This window comes from Nomascus leucogenys, chromosome 1a (genome assembly GCF_006542625.1).
Source record: "Nomascus leucogenys isolate Asia chromosome 1a, Asia_NLE_v1, whole genome shotgun sequence".
In the NCBI taxonomy this organism is placed as follows: Eukaryota; Metazoa; Chordata; class Mammalia; order Primates; family Hylobatidae; genus Nomascus; species Nomascus leucogenys.
Genome location: NC_044381.1, coordinates 61,449,811 through 61,474,269, shown reverse-complemented (window position 1 = coordinate 61,474,269; position 24,459 = coordinate 61,449,811). Strand labels below are relative to the sequence as shown.

The 24,459-nt window shown below is 41.8% G+C and overlaps 1 protein-coding gene across 3 annotated transcripts; it reads right to left on the bottom strand.

Moving 5' to 3' along the window:
* Positions 1-3,434: 3,434 nt before the first annotated feature.
* Positions 3,435-14,262, bottom strand: ZFAND5 (zinc finger AN1-type containing 5). 3 transcript variants are annotated; one of them, XM_030809903.1, is made up of 7 exons: positions 13,687-14,262; positions 12,465-12,603; positions 9,618-9,777; positions 9,106-9,217; positions 8,410-8,513; positions 5,921-6,046; positions 3,435-5,081 (listed from the first exon to the last, which is right to left on the bottom strand). In XM_030809903.1, exons 3-7 carry the CDS (start codon positions 9,766-9,768, stop codon positions 4,933-4,935), a joined length of 642 nt encoding a protein of 213 aa, XP_030665763.1. In that variant the 5' UTR covers positions 9,769-9,777; positions 12,465-12,603; positions 13,687-14,262; the 3' UTR covers positions 3,435-4,932. The 3 variants fall into 3 exon arrangements, with proteins under 3 accessions (XP_030665763.1, XP_030665755.1, XP_030665773.1); XM_030809895.1 differs by lacking the exon at positions 12,465-12,603; XM_030809913.1 differs by lacking the exons at positions 12,465-12,603; positions 13,687-14,262 and having other exon boundaries at positions 4,846-5,081; positions 9,618-12,433.
* Between the last annotated feature and the right edge of the window lie 10,197 nt (positions 14,263-24,459).

Here is a 24,459-nt window from a genome sequence, read left to right as displayed (position 1 = left end):
ATATATTCAACACAGATTAGCCAACTGGAAAATAATCTGTAACTTCTTTCATCTTGCTCTTAACTACTTAAGTATCCTTAGCTACATCCCTACCCATAATAAAAGGAAAGTGGCACTTAGCAGTTGCAGACAAAATGGAGTCTTACATTTATGGCACAAAACGGTATTAACTTTACTTCTACGGCTGTAACAGAAATACTCTGGAAGAAAACACAGAAACAGTCTTTGCTTTTATATAAATTTAAAACCAGCACTTGTGCATGGAAATAGCTATAAAATATTAAATGGCACTTTTGTATTCTGTTTTATGTTACCCTTTTTTTTTTTTTTACATTTGCTACATGGTATTTATTCAATGACTGTATATTTAGTCACCACCTCAATCACTGCTAAGCTCTCTTCACGTCTATCTGTACCACAGTTTCCCATCTTAGACTGTGACGTCAACTGGCAAGGGCTGGCTGTTGGCCGATTCACCATGACGGACATGGTGCATGTACACTTGTTTTTAAAGCAGATTGTACAAACAGGAGAAACAAACAGGGGAAACTGTATTTCCAGTTTTTTTTTTTTTGTATTTGTATTTTTGGTAGAGACGGCGTTTCACCGTGGTCTTGATCTCCTGACCTCGTGATCCGCCCGCCTCGGCCTCCCAAAGTGCTGGGATTACAAGCGTGAGCCAAGCGCCCAGCCCAGTTTCTTTTTAACAGCCTGTTGCCTCACCCATGGAAACTCTTCCAGCTAGTCTAAGGCTACATAATCCTATTGCTAATCAACCAGCAACCATACCCATCACTCTCCAAAATTGTAAGTTAATACTTACGGACAAAAACCACTATTGAGAACTTTGCATTCAAACAGACAAGAGTCGGCCAGGCGCAGTGGCTCACACCTGTAATCCCAGCATTTTGGGAGGCCGGGGTGGGCGGATCATGAGGTCAGGAGATCGAGACCACCCTGGCTAACACGGTGAAACCCTCTCTCTACTAAAAATACAAAAAAAAAAAAAAAAAAAAATTAGCCAGGTCCCAGCTACTTCGGAGGCTGAGCCAGGAGAATTGCGTGAACTCGGGAGGCGGAGCTTGCAGTGAGCTGAGACCACGCCATTCTACTCCAGCCTGGGCGACAGAGCCTCCATCTCAAACAAACAAACACAGACGAGTCAAATTAAGTCTTTGTACATATTCAAATATTTAAATGACGTGGAAAAGATTAAATAACTTTTCTAAATTATGAGTTACCTAAAATGTATGTGTGCCTTTGAAATGGAGGATATGGGACAGCTTGAGAGAGGCTTTGCTTCTCAGTGTGTATTGATAAATCCATGTGAATGTTATTACCAACCCCCAAAATACAATAATAGTATGCTTAACATCTTGCTATTATTATTTGCCCAATTTTAGTTATTTGCTAGCAACTTTATTTAATGCAGATCTCTTGCAAAGAAAGCCTTACGGAAAAGAATGATTCTAACGACTCTAAACTGCAAGTTTAAATAACAGATCTTTATCTTTCCACTATACAACTTGATGTAACCAATCTTGTTCTCAAATAGTTTTCTTCCCAAGTTATGGAAACCATTATTCCAGGACATCAAGACAATAGCAAATACAATGTGCCAGGCACAGTTTTAAGTGCTGTCCCCTTCACACTCCTGAAGGCGGTTGCTGTCCTCATTTAAGAGATGAAGCAGTCCAAAGTGGACCTAAAATAACTTGCCCCAAATCACGGGCTGGTTCCAGGGTCCCTCATCTTAATCACTATGCCATAATGCTCAGAAACAGCTTTCCCTTGCAAACTAACTTTCCCCACGTTGTGGGAAGCCTACCTAGGATCAAACCTGAGGCTCTAGTTTTACAGATCAGGCACACTGAAGATGAGGTTTTTAAAAAGGACTCACCCATTTATACTGCGAATTCATGTGGTCACAGCCTAACAAAACTTCAGGTCGTGGGGGTGTACAGATTTGTCTGCTTATGTAGGGGAAACATGGCATATTATTAAAGTATCTGTACATTTCAAAGGACTTCATGACCTTGCATTCAGGTTAGAATGCAAGAATTTGGGTAGAACTGAACCCTCGCAGGTGCCTTAGACACTGATTCCTTTCACGCCAGTCAATGGGCAACCCTGACAAATCTTTGCTCTGATCTGGTTTAATGTTTCTTGTAAAAAAAAAAAAAAAAAAAAAAAAAAAACCTACTGATTGGCCGGGCGCATGCCTCATGCCCGTAATCCCAGCACTTTGGGAGGCCAAGGCGGGCAGATCACCTGAGGTTGGGAGTTCAAGACCAGCCTGACCAACATGGAGACACTGTCTCTACTAAAAATACAAAAATTAGCTGGGCGTGGTGGCGGGTGCCTGTGATCCCAGCTACTTAGGAGGCTGAGGCAGGAGAATCGCTTGAACCCAGGAGGCAGAGGTTGCAGTGAGCCGAGATTACACCATTGCACTGCAGCCTGGCCAAACAAAAAACTACCTAAGTCTTGCTACTACTCAGATCTTCAGTGATGGAGTCTGAGGGCTCATCTTAACTTCTCTATAACACTCTGACTTCATTTTTAACTTGAAAAAAAAAGTTCCCCTTCTAAATCTTCAAATTCTAAATTTTCAACTCAATTGTGAATTTTCATACTTTAAAAAGGACTTTAAAAAAGGCAGTTTCTGAGCATTATGGCATAGTGATTAAGATGAGGGACCCTGGAACCAGCCCGTGATTTTGGGCAAGTTATTTAAGGTCCACTTTGGACTGCTTCATCTCTTAAATGAGGACAGCAACCACCTTCAGGAGTGTGAACGTGATACTTTAAAAAAAAGGCAGGGAAATACTGCCCTATGTCAGTACAGGAACTTTGACATACATATGTACCTCCCCAACTTGAAGCAAAAGTAACAGCATGCAAAGAACTGACAGATAAAACTAGGGTATTTCCAACCCAAACGCCATCACAGAGAAGCAACAGTTGCACTCTGGTATTCATTTACCCCAGGTAAAGTCAACATGTACCTGTCACCCCTTGTTCTTTATGATCTGGCATAAACTCTGCAAAGACCAAGTCCATGGGTGCATCTCTGTATTAGAGCCAAACCCAAAACAGAAATAAAACAGAACTGTTTTTGTAAACTAAGCCATACCTACTTTCTTCTTCAGAATTATCATAAAACATCATCTTTTACAACATGGAGAAGGGGGGTAGGCCATCAAATTTCATCTTTCTCCTCAAATTTTAAAAGTTTTAATCCCAAAGGTGCCTATTGAATTCTTCAAAAATAAACTATCAGGTATCATACCTGCAAATGCTTCTAATATCTCGATTATCACTTGAACAAGTTCAAGGATGGCAAAGGAAAAAAAATTACATAGCCATGCAAAGTAACATTTTCTAATTTTCCCTTTAGGACTATGGCTTAAAAACCCAATGAACAAGTGAAGTTTCCCTCTGTACATGGCTTTTATTATTTACATAATACAATATAGCATCAATGCTGAATAGCATGATTATGTGCAATACATAAATATGAACTATCTGTACACATCTGCAGGTCTAACTCAGAACTAAGGTACATAAAATTGAAAGCAAAACTGAATGCTTTAAGAATAAAAGTAAAAACTAGGACTGAACACTGCAATAAATCAGAAGTAGTGCCTCGTGTACATACTTAACTATTTACAGATGAAAACAGGCATTACCACAACACTAACTATACTCATTTATATATAAAAAACACAAGTTTCATACATCACAAAAAACCTTCCATTATAACACAGAAGTGATATTACCAGACAAGCATCAGTGAAGTATACTGCCTTTTCTAGTTGTTATTGTACAATGCTGTAGATAATGCAGCCCATGCAATACACCCAAGAACACTAGAGTCCTACACCCAAGTACAATATGATAAAGCAGCCCTCTGCAAGTGGTGCTGGATACCACTAAGAAGTCTACTGCAGCCATGTTGGTTATGATTTTCCATGCAGAAGGGTACAGTTACATTAAGAACTGAAGTCTTTTAAAAAGCTTTAAACATTCTTTCTTGAACCAAAACATTCGACAAAAGATGCACATGAAAAATTAACTATTCAGATACCTTTGCAACTTAAAATTCAGATGCATGTTATTCAGTAGAGCTGCTGTATGTGAAAACCAAACGTAGAGTTTAAATTTCTTCTTGTAAACAAATTAATCCTAGTGCAGTTCTGTGCTACACATTTTTAGCAATGAATAATGCAGACATCTTCTGGTGCAGGCCAGTACAATAAGCTTCAAAGATTATCTCAAGACCCTGTTGTTGGCTTGATGGTTTTACTTATAATCAGTTTCGATGTTTACCTTTCACGGAATGTCTTATTTGACAGTTTTAGATGACCAATTTAACCAGGCTTATATATGGCACCAAATACTGGTTTCACGGGAAAGAAGGTCTGATCCTCTTTATGAGCATTTCTTCCTGCTTCCAAAGAATATGTTGTGAAATTAAAGAGGGTGAAGTTTAACTATGGTAGAAGTAGACTGCCAGTCCTTTTCTGGTGTACCATTTTAAAAAAATACAGGCACATAACACTAGCCAAAGATTATACCTTGATTACATTCCCAAAAGGCAGATATGCTGCAAACATGCAGAGATTTCATTTATTTTGTTTGGCACATGGGAACTCTATTTTGTTCCTATTATCTGTGTGTTTCACTTTGCTGTGCAGATTTTCATCCAATTTTTTTCAGGGGAGGGCATATACATTTGTAGGGCTGTATCTATCCAATTCTGCCTGTAACAAACACCCAAACATCCTAAAATATCAATTATAAGACAGACAAGTGTAAAGTAAAACTCTGGAGAACATCAAAGAAAAATGGCCATGCATCTGCTCTTTAATGTTTTCCTACGATATATTAAAATAAAAACAAAGTTTCAGTCTCTTCACAAGAAGTAATTTATATTCTCTGAATTTTTTCAGCCACAACAACTGGATTCTCTTTTCTGATTTTTGCTGCAGCTTCTGCTTTGTAATCATACGGACAGTTGTGCTTGTCAGAGTAACGGTGAAGTCCACAAAACAAATTTCCACATCGGCAGTCAAACCCTGTACAAACGAAGAAGTAGAGTCACTTGAGAACTTGAGGCAATTAAAAGAAAAAAAAGCCTTAGTCACTATAGAAAAGGACCCAGATTTTCATTGCTTTGTAACATAAAAGACAGTGAACTCTTTTCTTCCACTTCCTGGTGATAAGACAGTCAACTCTTATAGAGTCTATCACATTAACCTGGAAAAGGAACTTTTAACTTCCTTTGACATGGTGAGAAATTCAAATAACTATGTTCAGTCTTTCCTTGCAAGGGCAATAGGGAAGTGTTTGGTAAGCCAAACCACGTGGAGAAAACAAAATGGGCTGTCTGCCAGCTAATTTCTACCAGGTGCTCTCTCTCTATCGACTCCTGTAGATGCAAAGCAGGATAAAATTTACAACAGGCTCTGGAGTTAGGCTAACCTGGATTCAAAACACAGTCCTACCATATCGTAAGTAATGTTTCCTCAAGTGAAAACAACCATCAAGGTCTGAGATTTAAAGGAGACAAGAAAAAAGCACCGAGAACATTCCCTGCATAGCTCAAAGTAGGTGGCGCTGTTAGTTCAGTAACATTTTCCCTAGGTATACAAAAACTTTTTAACAATTTAATAAAATAAGAGGGCCTGAGTTAATAGTTTTATATGATTTGGAGACAAATGGAAGTAAAACCCAACTTCTTTCCACTCCAATACCACCTCCCCCACCTTTCCTAGACTACAGCTAGTCAGGCTTTTTTTTTTTTTTTTTTTTTTTTTTTTTTATGTGTAAGACCAACTAGTCTCTTAGGGAGTGACCAAAAGCTCCTTGTTAACTGCAGGGAGTAAAACATACATTGTCTTGTGTTTTGTAATACCTGTAAGACCAACTTTCTTTCTGCACATGAAACATCTGTTTTTCTTTGGTTTGGGCAATTCAGGAGCTTTTTCTTCACTCTGAGAAGTACTGGGCTGAGAAACTGACGGACTGGGCTGAGTGACAACTGAAAAGGACAGAAACACAAAATTTGTCAAGCATTCACTGGCTAACATTTAAGTCAAAAAAGGAAGTACTTAAGAGAAACAGGAAGATGCCTGATAAAAATGTTTAGAAGTATTCCTTGAAAATACAAACTTTAAACAGAATCTTCCATTTTAACATCAGAACTTAATTCAAACCTGAGAAATTCCTGCCAATCACCATACTACTTGCTTCTCTAATTTTGTAAAATGATCGCTTCACTCAAGAAATTCCTATAGAACACTGGTAACAGTCAGTACTAAAAACAAAATCCTAATTCTGTTTTAAAGAGCTGGGAGATGTTAATCATATGCTCAGTTTTTCCACGTTATAATTTCCTAAATGCAAACTTTTCAATCAGGGCAGTTCAAATTCATTACATCTCAGTAAATAAAAGTAGCCAACTTTGATTTTATGCTTATAGGAAAAAAAATCCTGTATATGTAAAAACAGCAAATTTTGACAAATGAAACCCAAACCATTCATCCCTAAATCAACGTCAGATCCAAAAATTCCAAAACAATCATTTTACCATTTTCACAGGTGCACTAAACATTATAGGAAGACTTGAAAGATTTTTTTAAAGCTTGGTTTTTAAAAAAGATCGGCAAACAGTCTTTAGAAACTACTCGAGAAGTATTGATTTTAAACTATTAAGGATTCCACAGGCAGAACAAGAATCTTATCTGAAATGGGCATCCACTATCGACAGAGATAGCATCTACAAACAGTCCCACCGTTTCTCCACCTAAAAAGGCTTTAAGTTTCAGTGTATGCATGGCATCAATAAAATTTCTCACAATGAACAAAAAATACATTACTGTACTAAAGCCCACACTGCCACTAGTTCTTTAAAACAAAATACCAAAATTTATATCTGCTTACATATAATTCAACTACACCTGAAACACTATAAACTCAGGTTTTAATATTAATCCAAATGTAACAATAGCAAATTTATGTATGCAATGCTGAAATTACTGCCCAAATATGCCAGCACCAATGCTATTAGCATATAGATAAGCTCCTACAGCAAGCTGATTGATTTAATGGCAATTTTCTCTAAAACTCTGCCCAAATTTATAATTCAATTGCATTAGCAATGAATCTACTGGGAGAAATGGCCTAATATTAGACTAAACGAACAATATTCCACCTACTGCTACTGTGACAACATTAATGTTTTTCCTGATGTCATGAGGATAAAGAATAATCTAGGGGAATAGTTGTATGGGGTAGAGGGAGGGTGTCAGCCATTTCTTTGGCCACACCTGAAAAATGAACTATGGCTCCTGAGACAAGGGAAGAAGGGGGAATAAGAAAATGACACAGAAAAGGCAAATAGCAGTGAACCACGGAATGCCTACTAAGTAATAATAAATGCAGACTAGCTCTAACCCAAGACTGTTCTTCCAAGGTCAGAGTAATTTTGTGTTTAAAAACCAAAACCAAAAACAAAAAAAAACCCAAACAAAGGCATCACGGGCAAACTAATGTGGTCAGTTTAAGGATGGAGCTCATCTCAAAATGCAAAATATAGATTCACCTGCCAAACTTGAGAATTTGGCCTTAACTTTGTAAGATTAATACAATAAACGAACTTGACTGCTGTTAGCAAAAGCCAGCCTCCAAAGCAGACTGTATAACCACTGACACTATCTTTTCACAACAAAAGTTTTATATTGCATTTAATCAGCACTCTGCCAAAAAAGAACAAATTGATCAAATAAGCTACATGCACTATATAAAGCACAGAAATCTTTTTGTTCTAGGACCTAGTACAGGTAATTCAAGTCAGTCTTCTTGCACCATCAGGGCACTTCTGGTTGTGCTATATAAGGAAAGTTTCCAAAGTCACCATATCTCACGAAAACCAAAATGCCTTTCCACACTGAGTTTTAAACTCCCACAAAATATATGATAGGAATATTGTACTTCAAACAAGTTTCAGTGTTCAAATATGTTGTTCTTAAAAGTTTTCTACGACATTGACAATATCAAAACTACAGTTACTGCTTTTGGTTATAAAATTATTCTTTATAACCTTGAAATTTAACTTCATCAAGTTTTTAACACATCCAATCTCCAGATTACAGACTTTGCCCATTATGCACAAGGGTAGTGCAGGGGATGAGCAGAGAAGAAACAGAATAAATATCACTATTTTACACTTCAAGATACTCATACTCTTCAAGATACTTTTAAAGATAGTAGTTCTTTGCTTGGCCTGTATTTTACGGCTCTCCCTCCTCTTTGGTCCTTCAATGGGAAGGAAAGAATCCCCCCACCAGCCATTTCTTGCACTATCAAATTCAGAACTGAACAAGTATTAAATGAAAAACGTACCTGGCTCTGACACCTCTGTTTTCGGGGTAGTTATTTTGTCCTCTCTTGAAATGCTCATTTCTGTCATTTGCTGAGTTACAGGCAAGGCAGCCACAGGCACATTTCTATTTGAGTTCAAGCAAACAATTTTTAAAGGTGTTAAGGGTACTTCTTGAGACAATGAATAAGTTGTCAGTTCAACTTTAAATTATATAATATTTCCAAAATGGGCAAATGGAGCTAGATAACCTAAAATTTAAGAAAAATATTGGATGCCCAGCATAAATGGTTGAGAAAAAAGTTTGATAAATGGCTCATCAACTCGAGCCTGCATTTTGTATGGGTTACCATATTCTACAACCAGCTAGGGGTTTTTAGCTGTGCCTGTAACTTGTTTAAGGGCAAAAGGGCAGCTCTGCCAAAACATCTTGTTTGGCCCAATAATACAGTCTACAGTCTCACTCGACAATCCCTAAACCTCAATTACAAAGAAATAAAAAAGCACAGCATTTCCAACACAGTATCCTTGAGGGGGTTAGGGAGTCAGGTGTAATATATACATCTTTACTCAATGACTTAAGAGTCATGTATTAAGACACTGAAATCCTCGATTGCAAAGCCAAGGGCATCCATTAACTTCTTCATTATCGGACTAGTACAGACATCTTGGTTTCTCCTCTTTGTAATATCATAAAAACTCTGAACGTTCAATCTTACCTTGATTTTTCAGATGCGCTGCCAGCAGCACCTTCACAGTTGTTTAAGCTAGTGTCTGCTCTCTGTACAGATGCAGAATCTGAGGTAGGACTGTTGGAACCACTAGCTGTCCCTATTTAAAAAAAGGATTTGTAAGGAACCAATGAACACTACAAAAACTCACTTAGTATCAAGACATAACAAATACTTGCATTTAATTAGGTTAGTGATATAAGCATTCACTGTGCTGTAATCCTACACTTGAGTATCCAAACAAAAAAATATTTAAAAATCCAATGAACACAAGTGTGAAACAAAACAACCTCAAAAAAGAAAACTGAAAAGCTAGAAGATGCTTGTAGATAGTCATTCATTCCTGATCAGTCATGTCAAGCACCTGGGCTGTTGCTTGAATTTCAAGCTCTTGTCAGGTGTTCTCTCCATGGGCTTTCAGCATTCTCAGCCCCAATTCTTGGTTCTATATTTTCTGTCCACCAGTTCTTCAAATGTGTTTTTCCTTAAAAATAACTTACCCATTGGGCTCATTCTGCCACTATTCTGCTGCCTCTGAAGATGTTCTTTGTAGCAAACTGAACACATTCCATTTGTCCTAGGATTTCCATAAAAGCCACATCCTGTGCTACACAGCATGGGCCCCGGGGTCTGGTTAGTCTCCTGAGCCATATTTTTCTGCTATAGACGAAACAAAATTTCAGAAATTAGTGTTATCACCAAAATATAGTCTAATACAATCATCGGTATACCGTTGTAATTTCTACACAAGTTTTAACAAAAGCCCAAATTCTGTTAATCATTAAAAAGGGTGGGCAGAGATAATTATCAATATTTTGTTGCCTCTATAAAAGCAAACTGCTTTAGGGCCAAAAAAAACCCAAAAAGAACTTTTATCAATTATTAGGGTATTTTTACCTACCACTATTCTTGGTTTCAATTTATGAAAAGGTCTGCTAGCTCTCAGGGTTATGTTTTAATCAATTTGGGAAACTGGTATCTTTAAGTAACTTTCGACTCTGCTGCACTACAGGCAGACCATTTCAAATGTTTTTACTTAATTGGCTAATCACAATTATCACTGACTTGATATTTATAGGTGGTTCTTTAAACTGGATGAATAAAGTTTTCTTAAAACACCTGCACATATCTGGGCTTCATCAGTAATTTGACAATTCTGCTGAGGCAGAGCATCTGTACTTTTTAATGCTGAAACATCTTTATATAAGGCTGAAAAGAGAACTGGTAGCCCTTCCTGCTACCTTGGAACCAACAAGTAAATCTCTTTAAGAATTTAGGGTCAGCCGGTTTACGAAACTCCTTTTACGTTCTCCATTTGAAGTTTCAGAGTATGTTAAAGCCAGTGCCTAGGAACCTGCAATACACAAATTATGAACCAGATTTCTTAGCCAAAGGCACTATTAATTTTAACAAGTGCTTGTCTTCCTCATACCAGAAAATAATAAAACCGTTCCAAGCTCAAATTCAATATATTAAAGTGAATATATATACATAACCTTTAGTAATGGTTAATATTCAATGCTGGGTTACCAGAAAAAGCTTCACATAGCAAGCATTTGTTTGCAAGGAAGATTTGCTTTTCTAAAAGTCTTGTCAAAACGCTGTGCTAAATTATTAATAAGTTTTCCTCTGGATGAGAAAATACATATTCAAGAAAAATTATTTTAAAATAAAGTTGTGGAGGGTTTTCATGTCATCTTAAATATGTATAAGCATATGTACAAAAAGCATATTTGAGAGCATTTGCTTAAAGGAAAATTTGTGTGCTGTAACTTGTGGTCACAGTCATTTTTTCCAACTACATATTAGAATACACTTTTTAGTGAGTTATTAAAAAATGATGTTTTAACAAGTACTAACTACCAAAATTAGAAGATGGGAAAAGGGGACTAACCAATTTTGACCTGGCCAGAACCCTGGTAATTATTCCCCAAACATTTTATCCTCTTTTGTAAGTAGAAGTGCACCATACAAATATTAAGACAATCTAGCTTGTATGGAGTGACCAAGATCCACAACTTACTTTGAACAACAGTATTTAGTTGACACTGTCTCTTTAAATATTAACTGGAATTTAGCTGACTCATTTTGGAGCAGGGTAGTGTAAACATTTCAACATCACTTAGGAAGTTTATTAATAAACACTTTCAGCTGGGTTTTTAAATGAGCATAATAGGAGCAAAAACTGCTTTCAAATGATAAATATGTATATATTTGCATGCCCACCACGCACGAAACGTGTGAATGTTTGCCCTATGCATGAAGGTTGGGTCATTCCTTGAAACCAGTTTAAGTGTGCTAGCTTACATTTTCTACACTGAGGCCCAGTCTCATCTGACATTGGCTTTTAAGTTTAAGGCCAAGCGATCAACCTAAGTAATTTTAGTTAATCTGATTCTTAAAATCTTTGTTTTAGATAAATAAAATGGAGGATACTCCATCTAAAGATTTCACACACTTAGAGATAACAAAGTATTCCAACTTTCCTTCAGAGAACAACATGTCTACCTTCATTTCATTGTAAATAACCTTCAACTGCGAGACACACAAGAAGTACCAGGACATGAGTCTTCTACACGGGTTCCCATCTTTTAGATTTTTTTCCCCTAGAAAGCCAGCTTTTAAATGCCATCACATGTGCACAGCTTGCTTTAATATTTCTCAGAAGCTTAGATCACATGGGAGGGCGCTTCAGCCTGTCACAAGGCTGCAATGTGACAAGCTGAGCTGGATGGAGGCTCTCACATAAAGCCTAGTCAACAGGGGCCTCTGAAATCAGCTTCTATTTATATCTCAAAGCCTGCCGACTCCTACACAACCCCAAGAACTAAGGATGCAGCGTTCATATATCCAACATAAGAAAACAAAAAAAGGACTGCTAGTTTTTTCCTAATGTAGGAAAAACTACAGAACAATCTCAATCTAGAAGATGAAAGCATAGTCACTCAAAGCTAAAATGGTCAAGGTTGTTTATAAAAAAACTAAGCACAGTGGAGACAGCGTAAAAAAGAATCCTCATTTAGTAAGGATTTAGGGGATGAAGTGGGGGATGTGTGTTCCCATTAGGTATTGCATTCCCCTGGTATTTTAGAAAAAAAATACCATTACTATTTATTGCCTTTAAAGTAATTAGCAACTTGAGCATGCACGTGTCAGCTCTATCAGGTATAGCTAGAATGCAGATTTTATAAAGTTTATGGTTTCCTCTAACTTACGGCTTAAAAAAACACCTGAGTGTAACTGAACAATTCTCCAACTCCAATTCTGAACAAAGAGCTTTTACACCTATGGAATACAGTTCTTCCAGGTGCACATGATGTGATGAGATGGCATGAATTCCCACTCACCTGGGAATGCAGACCTGAGAGGTCAAGTCTCTAGTCTGCCACTAAGTCAGTGACCTTGGGCAAGTCCTTACTTTCCAGATTTCAGTTCCCTCTTTGCCAAATGGAGTAGAATTGACTTTTAAAGGCTCCTTTTCAGGGCCTGGGAGATAGAAAACAGGAGAGAACTACAACGAATCCTTGATTTTTTAGGGGGGCGTGGGGAAACATTTTAAGAAAAACTTCAAAGATAAAATTGCAATATTTTCACCAATTGAGTTCTGAAAGCCTACTTTTTTAAAAAAATCCTAAAAATAAGGAGTAAAATACATTCGTTTATGTTTTTAGAAGTCTGTATCTAAATCCCAGGTTTAAGAACGGGGATGTGTGACCTATATGTTCTTTTATCTTAATATCTCCTTAGATGCTATCCCTTAGGAGACACTCAATCAATAAAGATATAACCCGACCCTTCCCCGAAAACACAGCTCCACGGAGTGCGTGGAAAGCAGGCAAAAAATTTCACATTCATCAGCCTAAATGCACCAAACAAAGGAGAAGGTGCTCCATTTCCTCCATGAAAACGGATCTCAGGGTAGAAACGCAGCGACGTCGAGAAGCCCCGGCCCCATGTTCCAATGGATTCTGGAACAAGTTCGGGTCCCACCGATCCCCCATCCCCCTCCAAGCAAAGGCCTCACTCAGTAAAGCCCAGCAGGGCCCTCTCCAAAAACCACTGAGTCATGCAGAACAGCAGCTCAGCAGGCCCGGCCGGCCCTTCGTCTGCAGGCCCCACGCCGATCCCCGACCCTCGACCTCGAACGGCTCTTCTGAGGGAAGAGCTAGGGGGGGCCGCAGCGGGCAGGGGGCGCGGCCGCCGCCTCGGCCTCTTTGTTTCTCTGGGTCGTGGTGCCCACGCCGGGCGCCGCCGCCGCCGAGGGCGGCCGGGCGGGAGGCGAGCGGCCTAGAGGCCGGCCCCGCAGAGGCGACACGCCGTGCATTGTTTCCCGACCGTGCTGTGGAGCGAGCCAGGGGCGCCGGGAGCCAGGTCTCGGGCCACGACGACAGGATGACGCCTCCGTCTTTGTGCTTCCTGGGCTGGCGGGCGGGCTCCCCTCCCCCGGACGCCGCCATCCGCGGCCTGCTCCGGCTTCGCCGTTGGCCCGCGGCGTCCCGGTCCCTTCACTCCCGCCCCCGGCCCGGCAACAAGGAGCCCAGCTCCCACCCCCAGCCCCGTATCACTCACCCTGTGGGGTCCCAAATGCGAAAGCCGGGTTCGCGCGCGAAGCCGGCACGATGAGGCCGGGCCGAGGCCTCCGGGAAGGCTGAGCCGGACGCCCTGGTGCCGCCGCCGCGGGCCGGGAGCGGGTCGGAGCCGCAGGCGGAGGTGGCGCCGCCGCCGCCGGGTCTTCCTTTGTTCCTGCAGCAGCGCCGAGCGTGGCCGGGACACGCCGGAGCTCGGGAAGTGGGAGGAGGGAAGCGAGGGGGGCAGAGGAGGAGGCGGAGGGAGGACCGGAGGCCGCAGCGGCTAACGCTGCTCGAGGCGCTCGCCCGTAGTCGCCTCACGCCTCCACAGGCCACAGGTTGGGTGGACTAGGAGGGCGAGCGGAGCGCGCGCCGCGAGGCCTGGGGCCGTAAGGGCCCGCTGATGGCGCTCTTCGCCGCTCCTGCCACCGCCGGGGAAGCTGCGCGGCTCCCGAGAGCTAGCGAGCCCGCGTAGGAGATGCACACAGCTCCGCGTCCCGGCCAACTAACGCGCTCGCCGCCCGGCGCCGGGCTGTGAGGAAAAAGAGGGGGAGGGGGCGGGACGCGTGCGTCAGCGAAAACCCCGACGGCGGCGGCGGCGGGGAGCGCGGTGACGTCGCGGGCCCGAGGCCACGCCCCCGGTGCCCTGTCAGTAGGTCCGGGAGGCGGGGCCGAGACGGGTTTCTGTGCCTTCTCGCGGAGCCCAGCCACTGGCCTGGCAGTCGGCCCCTAGGGTGGAGCTGGGAAGAGCGAGTCCCGTGGAGGATGCGTTTCTATTTTTAACCCAATTGTCCGCCCTCAGCCTCCCTCCTTCGGATTTTCTCATTCAAACACGTTTTTCGCCGTCCTAGTTCTCACGCTTTGTCTCCAGCCCTGGGCAGACATTCCCTCCCCCAAGAATCGTAAGGATTCACCCCCAGAAAAGGAAAAGAACTGCCTTATGGCTTCGAGGTCTTTTCTGTTTATGAAACCTCCTCACTCCCCACACCCATTTTGAGCTCCGAAGTCCAGCCCGAGCGTGGCCTTGACGCAGCTGGCGGTGCGCGTTTGCTCGCCCAAGGTCACGGGTGGTTGTGCAGAGTGAGGAAACGCGCGGCCGCCCAGGGCTGCCAATGCCCCGGCGGCGCTGTTCTGAACAAACTGTTTTGGCCAGCCTGTAAAATCCCTGGAAATTGACGATTCCAGCAAAGCGTCCTGAACTGGGAAAGCACCAAATGTTCTACTCAAATGCCGCGAAGGGACAAAACAAGCTAGACCTGAGGCCCAGATGAAGCGGGAGGAGGAGGCTTGCGGGAGGAAGTTCAAGGGGGGAGGTACTAGGCGGGCAGTTCAGGCACGAGGCACAGGTCCCCCATGGGTGAAAGGATGACTTTACCCGGAACACTGGGAACCTTTTCAGAGCACAAAGAAAAAACATTTTCAACTGACCGCTCCAAGTGAATTTCAGTTCAACTCAAAATAACAAAATTACTAAGTCGGAAAGGACTTCTGAAATTTTCTAGTAAACAACGGTCTGACTAATACATAGAAATGATGTTTAGGGTTTATATTAGTCACATATAGAATGGAGAAGAAGTCCCTTCAGCGTTTCTCAAAGTTGGTAATCAGAAAAAAAATCACCTGGAGTTATTAAAGATTCCTACGCATCTCCCCTGGTTATGGTTTTGGTTGTTCTGGGGTGGGGGCCCATATTGCGCTTCAGGTGGTCCTTATTTATAATCTGTATTTAGGGGAATGCTGTACTGATAGCTTGAGCCAACACTGCCAAGTCAAACAGTTCTCCGCCACAGTTAGCAAAGTACCTGGAGCATAACAACCTTTTGTTTTGTTTTGAACAAATTCGGGTTTATTACTGTGATCAATTAATGTATTAGAGATTTAAGTAGTTTGGGTCACTGGTCCCACGACCATTACAATTTATTTCCTTAAATTAGTAGATGAATTAGTAAAAAAAAAAAAAAAAAAAAAAAAAGCAGCTACCATTTACAGGCCATTTTCAGTGCCAACTATTTTCCATTTAGGGTCTCATTTTATCCTCACAGCAATTCACTGAGATAGGTACTATTATCATGTCCCTTTCTACAGATAAAGGAACAATGACTAAAGAGGCTTGCCCAGGGCACTGAAGGGCAGAGAGGCAATGGAGGTGATTATTATTGAGAACAAAAATAACTTAAATTTTTTTTTTTTTTTTTTTTTTTTTTTTTTTTTTTTTTTTTTTTTTTTTTTTTTTTTTTTTTTTTTTTTTTTTTTTTTTTTTTTTTTTTTTTTTAACAAAAATAACTTAAATTTTAACTTGAATTTTTTTTTTTTTGCTCTCTAGAATTGGAGTTATAATGAGTGAAACAAGATAATTCCTGAAGAAGCATACTTTAAAAAAAGTCTAAGGGTAATGAGGCAAGCTCATTATTGAATAGTGTATTCCATAATATTATGTCACCTTCTGATAATTCATCTTCTCTATCACCCATTTATAATTTTCTCTGAGACTGTTTCAGCCAAGAATGTTGCAGGTATTGGACCTAAACATACCAAGATTCCTTTTCAGCAGCTATTTTCTAGTGGTTCTCAAAGTGTGGTCTCCAGACTAGCGGCAGCAGCATCACCTGGGAACTTAGTAAAAATACAGATTCTCAGGCCCGAGCACCAAACCTGTGGAGTCACAAACTGGGGGTTAGCACAGCCGTCTGTGGCTTAATAAGTCCTCCAGGTGATTCTGATGCATACACAAGTTTGAAAACTATTGACTTAACCCTACCCTGGCATCAGGTGACCCCTCTTTTTTTCAGATGGCTCACACCATCTGAAAGGGAAAAGTTTTTTTTTTTAAAAAGTCTCATATTACTGGTATAACAGTTTAAGGGATATACTTCTAATAAGGTTTTTGTTTTATTTTTGTTTTCTTATATTTTAAGTTTTCACTTGCACTCCAAAGACAAACTGAATTGTTAAACACAGAATATATAAGAGAATGCTTCTAATACAACATGCCAAAGGCCTTTGCTCTGTAGTCATTAGGGAAGGTCAACTTTGGCCTGAAACCAACCTCTGTAAAAAAGATAATGAGTAGCCAGGCATGGTGGCTCACGCCTGTAATCCCAGCACTTTGGGAGGCCAAGGGGGGCGGATCACGAGGTCAAGAGATTGAAACCATCCTGACCAACATGGTGAAACCCTGTCTTTACTAAAAAATATACAAAAATTAGCTGGGCATGTTGGTGCGTGCCTGTAGTCCTAGCTACTCGGGAGACTGAGGCAGGAGAATCACTTGAACCCAGGAGACAGAGGTTGCAGTGAGCAGAGATCACGCCACTGCACTCTAGTCAGGTGACAAAATGAGATTCCGTCTCAAAAACAAAACAAACAAACAAACAAAAAAACAGATAATGAGCAAAATTGGTCGTGCTCAAAATGTGATATTGGTTAGGTGTGGTGGCTCACGCCTATAATCCCAGCACTTTGGAAGGCAGAGGCAGACGGATTACCTGAGGTCAGGAATTGAAGACCAGCCTGGCCAACATGGCCAAACCCTGTCTCTACTAAAACTACAAAAATTAGCTAGGCGAGTGGCGGGTGCCTGTAGTCCCAGCTACTTGGGAGACTGAGGCAGGAGAATCACTTGAGCTGGGGAGGCGGAGGTTGCAGTGAGCTGAGATTGCGCCACTGCGCTCCAGCCTGGGATAACAGAGCGAGACTCTGTCAAAAAAAAAAAAAAAAGAAAGTTTTGCACATTTGCTACTTTCCAGGCACTCACTTAACTTGGTGCTGGGATATACATTCATGTAAAAAAAAAGATGTTACCCTGTTCTCATGAATCTTACTGTCATGTGGGGGAGAAAGATGTTATCATATAATACATAATTATGAACTGGTAAATATTTTGAAAGAAAAGCATAGAAATGCTATGGGAGCATATAACCAATCATAATGGATCTTGAAAACTCACCCAGGTCTGAGTTCCAACCATCCCCATGGCCAAAGGAGCCAGGCTTATTTCCTTAAAGTAGGTAACCTGGTAGTCTGCTTAAGAACTCAGGTAAAGTCATTGCAGGTTCTCTTACACTTTTCTTCGTAAACTAGGGATGGCTTGGAAAGGGGATTGATGATGGGAGAAGAGCAAATGTAATTAAATTTCTTAGAAAGTGAAAACTGACATCCCTTAAAAATAGCAATATAAGTTATTAGTCCACTGTAAAATGTAAAACACCTGAAGTTATTTTATCTTGACATATAACTTCCTATTATGGAGACAAGAATTGCTGCTATGACATTATTATAATACTCGGTCATAAGTAACTATTCATTCTCTGTCTGTGTTTGAGTAGAACCTGGTGAAGCACAAAGCCTTTTCTAGGGTCTTTTTTTTTTTTTTTTTTTTTTGAGACGGAGTCTCGCTCTGTCGCCCAGGCTGGAGTGCAGTGGTGCAATCTCGGCTCACTGCAAGCTCCGCCTCCCGGGTTCCTGCCTTTCTCCTGCCTCAGCCTCTCTGAGTAGCTGGGACTACAGGCGCCCACCACCACGCCCGGCTAATTTTTTTTTGTATTTTTAGTAGAGACGGGGTTTCACCGTGGTCTCGATCTCCTGACCTCATGATCTGCCCGCCTCAGCCTCCCAAAGTGCTGGGATTATACAAGCGTGAGCCACCACGCCCGGCCTCTAGGGTCTTAAAAACTTTGGAGTGGCCGGGTGTGGTGGCTCGTTCCTGTAATCCCAGCACTTTGGGAGGCTGAGGTGGGCGGATCACCTGAGGTCAGGAGTTTGAGACCAGCCTGACCAACATGGTGAAACGCTGTCTCTACTAAAAATACAAAATTAGCCGGGTGTGGTGGCGGGCGCCTGTAATCCCAGCTACTCCGGAGGCTGAGGCAGGAGAATTGCTTGAACCCCGGAGGTGGAGGTTGCGGTCAGCCAAGATCACACCATTGCTCTCCAGCCTGGGCAACAAGAGTGAAGCTGCTTCTCAAAACAAACAAACAAACAAAACCCCCCCACACACACAAAAAGCACAAAACTTTGATGTGTCACTGGACGTTCACATAGTGCCCTTTCTCCCTTTCGTTCCCAGCCCCTTCCCAGATTTCAAAGATTTCAAAGATCAAGGTAAAGAGACCGTTTTATAAAAGTATTTTCAAAATAATTGGCTAAAAGGATTACAGTATTGTATTTAGAGCAAATCCACTAATTTAAAAATTAAGGCTGGGCGCGGTGGCTCACGCCTGTAATCCCAGCAGTCTGGGAGGCCAAGATGGGCAGATCACGAGGTCAGGAGATGGAGACCATCCTGGGTAATATGGTGAAACCCTGTCTCTACTAAAAATACAAAAAATTAGCCAGGTGTGTTGGCGGGTGCCTGTAGTCCCAGCTACTCCGGAGGCTGAGAATCGCTTGAACCTGGGAGGCGGAGGTTGCAGTGAGCTGAGATTATGCCACTGCATTCCAGCCTAGGCGACAGGCAAGACTCTGTCTCAAAAAAAATTAAAAATAAACAGATAAATAAGAAATTGATAAAGCAAGTAGCAATTTCATTATTATATAGACCTTTTGGTAAATTAAAATTCTTATTTTCTCTGAAAATAACTTGATCAAAGAATCTTCAAATAAAAGACATAGATATCTTACCAGATTAGAGCAGACTTTCTGACACAATCTAGATACTATCAACATAGCATTAAACAATTTTTGAGACTATTTGAAAAACAAAAAGCCCTTATTGTTTTTAATTTTTTTTTTTTTTGAGATGGAGTTTCTCTTTCGTCGCCCAGGCTGGAATGCAGTGGCATGATCTCGGCTCACTGCAACCTCCACCTCCCGGGTTCAAGCGATTCTCCTGCCTCAGCCTCCCTAGTAGCTGGGATTATAGGCGCTTGCCACCACCCCTGGCTAGTTTTTGTGTTTTTAGTAGAGACGGGGTTTCACCATGTTAGGCAGTCTGGTCTTGAACTCCTGACTTCAGGTGATCCGCCCACCTCGGCCTCCCAAAGTTCTGGGATTAAAGGCTTGAGCCATCGAGCTGGGCCTGCCTAATCGTTTATGTAAATCAAGAACTTAGATCGAAGGAAACTGATGATTTACTATGTATATATGTTTTGTTGTAAACATCACCTTTTAAGAAACAAAATATTTTGGTCTCAAGAACTCTTAAGAAATTTTTGTTATTGAACAAGCTAGGTGTGGGGTGTTAATCTCAGTAGTTAGCTCTGTGATTGTCTCAGAAACAATACTTTGGGACTGGGTGAGGTGATTCACGCCTGTAATCCCCGCACTTTGGGAGGCAGGAGGATCACCTGAGATCAGGAGTTCGAGACCAACCTGGCCAACATGGCGGATCACCTGAGGCAGGTGATAACCTGAGGTTAGGAGTTCGAGACCAGCCTGGCCAACATGGTGAAACCTCATCTCTACTTAAAATACAAAAATTAAGGCTGGGCGTGGTGGCTCACACCTGTAATCACCGCACTTTGGGAGGCCGAGGTGGGCGGATCACCTGAGGTTAGGAGTTTAAGACCAGCCTGGCCAACATGGTGAAACCCCCGTCTCTACTAAAAACACAAAAATTAGCCAGGTGTGGTGGCAGGTGCCTGTAATCCCAGCTACTTGGGAGGCTAAGGCAGGAGAATCACCTGGGAGATGGAGTCTGCAGTGAGCCGAGATCGTGCCACTGCACTCCAGCCTGGGCGACAGAGTGAGACTCCCTCTCAGAAAAAAAAGAAAAAAAAATTAGCTGGGCGTCATGGTGTGTGGCTGTAATCCCAGCTACTTCGGAGGCTGAGGCATGAGAATCGCTTGAACCCAGGAGGTGGAGGTTGCAGTGAGCTGAGATTGTGCCACTGCACTCCAGTCTGGGTGACAGAGCAAGACTTCCTCTCAAAAAAAAAAAAAAAAAAAAAAAGAAAAGAAAAGAAAAAGAAACAATACTTTGGAGCATATCATAACCTGGGTTCACGGGTGGTGGGGTTGGCCAGGAAGACAGGAATCATGTCAGTGATTCAGTTAGAGCCCAGCAACTATGCTGGTATAAAGCTTAAGCAGGAGGCAATTGTTCCTAAGGCCCTATTAGCCAGCAGAAAAAAAAGTAGAAACCATTAGGGAGGTCAGGATTCAGACAGAAGACTAGAATGAGAAAAGTGGGTAGGGTGGGCCTCTGTCCTGGAGCAATCTAAGTTCCAGGCAGAGAGCCAAGGCAAGTATCTTAAGTTTGTGTAATGTTTTTCCATGTACAGTGTATATTCAAATGTATTAATTTGATAAATTCTCACAATAGCCTACTGAGATAACTCTTATCTCTCCTTTTGCTGGAGGAGTTGACTGACTGAGGCTCAGGGCAAAGTTATATATCCTGTCCATTGTCATATATCTAGTGAGAGTACAAGCTTCTGTTCTTTGGCACAGTGTTCGTTGCCTCTTCAGGATCACTTCCCCCTTTAAACTTATTTCATAATTATATTTACCATTAGAATGTTAACTTTTTTTTTTTTTCTGGGAGGGAGTCTCAATTTGTCACCCAAGCTGGAGTGCAGTGGCGTGATCTCGGCTCACTGCAACTTCTGCCTCCCAGGCTCAAGCAATCCTCCCACCTTATCCTCTGGAGTAGCTGGGACCACAGACACGTGCCCAGCTAATTATTTGTATTTTTGGTAGAGATGGGTTTCACCATGTTGCCCAGGCTGGTCTCAACTCCTGAGCTCAAGCAATCTGCCTGCTTTGGCAGATGGATTACAGGTGTGAACCATGGCGTGAAGCCTAGAAAGTTAACCATTCTTTTTTTTTTTTTCTGAGACAGAGTCTCTCTCTGTTGCCCAGGCTGGAGTGCAGTGGCATGATCTTAGCTTGCTGCAACCTCTGCCTCCTGGGTTCAAGAGATTCTCCAGCCTCAGATTCCCGAGTAGCTGGGACTATAGGGGCATGCCACCATGCCCGGCTAATTTTTTTGTATTTTTAGTAGAGACAGGATTTCACCATGTTAGCCAGGGTGGTCTGGATCTCCTGACCTCGTGATCTGCCTGCCTTGGCCTCCCAAAGTGCTGGGATTACAGGCATGAGCCACCGCGCCCGGCCATACCATTCTTATCTTGTGTATCGCTCACCTCACCCAGCGGTCTCTAACAGGTAACTTCTGTCTCTTTTGCTAGCTCCAGCTTATCTGTCCATCTCCTAAATGTTGGCATTTTTTACGTCTAGGTCCCGGGCACTCTTTGTGTTTTCACTGCTCGTACTCTCTCAGAGCGACTTCACCCACCTTCATAGATTCAAATGAAGTACTCAAAGGAATGAGTATCTGTACTTATCCCTTGGCTTATAAATAGTTCATTTATGAATTTTTCACTTACAAAGATATAGCTATTTGTATTTATTTATTTATTTTGAGACAGTCTCACTCTGTCACTCAGGCTGGAGTGCAGTGGCATGATCTCGGCTCACTGCAACCAGCCTCCTCATTCTGGACTCAAGAGATTCTCACACCTCAGCCTCCCCAGTAGCTGGGATTATAGGCATGCACCACCATGCTTGGCTAACTTTTGTATTTTTAATAGAGACAGGTTTCACTGTGTTGGCCAGGCTGGTCTCAAACTCCCTGGCCTCAAGTTGTCCACACGCCTGAGTCTCCCAAAGTGCTAGGATTACAGGCGTGAGCCACCACACCCAGCTGACAAAGATACACCTATTTTTAAAATTTTACTTATAAACATTTTGCAACTTAATCCAGAAAACTGTTCTTTTTTTCTGTTTGTCTTTGCATACTAAAGTTATGCTCTGTCATTGGAAGAGAAATTTATAGCTAACCACTACTATTGTTAGGTAGTGAATAAGTGGGGGTAGTGAATAAATATCTAGAAATAGATATGAATTTATATTTATTCCATGTGGATCAATGGCTCTAGAATGAACAAGATAAAGTTTGAACCTGGGAATTTCAGAGCCAGTACTTCAGATACTGGTATATGACTGATTTAATTTGTTTTTGTATTATAACTTACAACATCATGACCAACTCTAAATGTGAAGCATGTAAATATGTAAGGGAAAATTCTTTTTATTGAAAAATTAAAAGTGATAAACTGAAGCAGGACAAATAAAAACATTAGCTTCACCAAAGAAGATATACAGATGACAAATAAGCATATAAAAAGATGCTTCACATAGGCCGGGCACGGTGGCTCACGCCTGTAATCCCAGCACTTTGGGAGGCCGAGGCGGGAGGATCACGAGGTCAGAAGGTCGAGACCATCCTGGCTGACACAGTGAAACCATGTCTCCACTAAAAAACACAAAAAAATTAGCTGGGCATGGTGGCGGGTGCCTGTAGTCCCAGCTACTCCAGAGGCTGAGGCAGGAGAATGGCATGAACCCAGGAGGTGGAGCTTGCAGTGAGCCGAGATCGCGCCACTGCACTCCAGCCTGGGTGACAGAGCGAGACTCCGTCTCAAAAAAAAAAAAGATGCTTCACATTATATGTCATCAGGGAAATGCAAATTAAAGCAACAATGAGATACCACTATGTACCTATTAGAATGGCCAAAATCCAGAAAACAAGCAACACCAAATGCTGGTGAGGATGCGAAGCAACAGAAACTCTTATTCATTGTTGTTGGGACTGCAAAATGGTACAGTCACTTCGGAAGGCAGTTTGATGATTTTTTATGAAGTTAAACATACTCTTACTGTATGATCCAGCAGTCACACTCCTTGGTATTTACCCAAAGGATTTGAAGACATGTCCACAAAAAAACTTGCACACAGATATTCATAGCAGCTTTATTCATAATTGCCAAAACTTGAAAGCAACCAAGATATCCTTCAGTAGGTGAATGGAGAAATAAACTGTGGTACATCCAGATAATAGAATATTATTCAGTGCTAAAATAAATGCGTTATTAGGCCATGGAAAGACATGGAAAACTTGAATGCATATTACTAAGTGGAAGAAGCCAGTCTGAGGTCCGGGTGTGGTGGCTCACGCCTGTAATCCCAGCACTTTGGGAGGCTGAGGTGGGTGGATCACGAGATCAAGAGATTGAGACCATCCTGGCCAACATAGTGAAACCTCATCTCTACTAAAAATACAAAAATTAGCTGGACGTGGTTGGCGCATGCCTGTAGTCCCAGCTACTCGGGAGGTTGAGGCAGTAGAATTGCTTGAACCGGGGAGGCAGAGGTTGCAGTGAGCCGAGATCACACCACTGCACTCCAGCCTGGCAACAGAGTGAGACTCTGTCTCAAAAAAACAAAAAAGAAGCCAGTCTGAAAAGTACATACTATTAATTTCAACTATATGACACCCTGAAAAAGGCAAAACTATGGAAACAGTAAAAGGATCAAGTGGTTGCCAGGGGATAGAGGGGAAAGAGGGAGGAATATGCAGAGCACAGAGGATTTTTATAGTAGAGAAACTACTCTGTGTGATACTATAGTGGTGGCTACATGTCATGATCAATTTATCCAAACCCACAGAACGTACAACACCAAGAGTGAACCCTACTTTAAACTAAGGATTTTGAATGGTAATAATGGGTCAATGTAGGTTCATCAGTTGTAACAAACATACCACTCTATGGGATGTTGATAATGGGGAAGCCCATGTGTGTGTGGAGGCAGGTGTATATGGGAAATCTCTGTACCTTTCTCTCAATTTTGCTGTGAACCTAAAATGGCTCTTAAAAATAAAGTCTATTATTAAAAATAAAGAAATAAGTGAGATCCCTCAAATTCAGACAAGCTTTTATTGTCACCCCACAAATTAAAAAACAATTAGGTCTGTTAAGTGCTTGGGTAATAC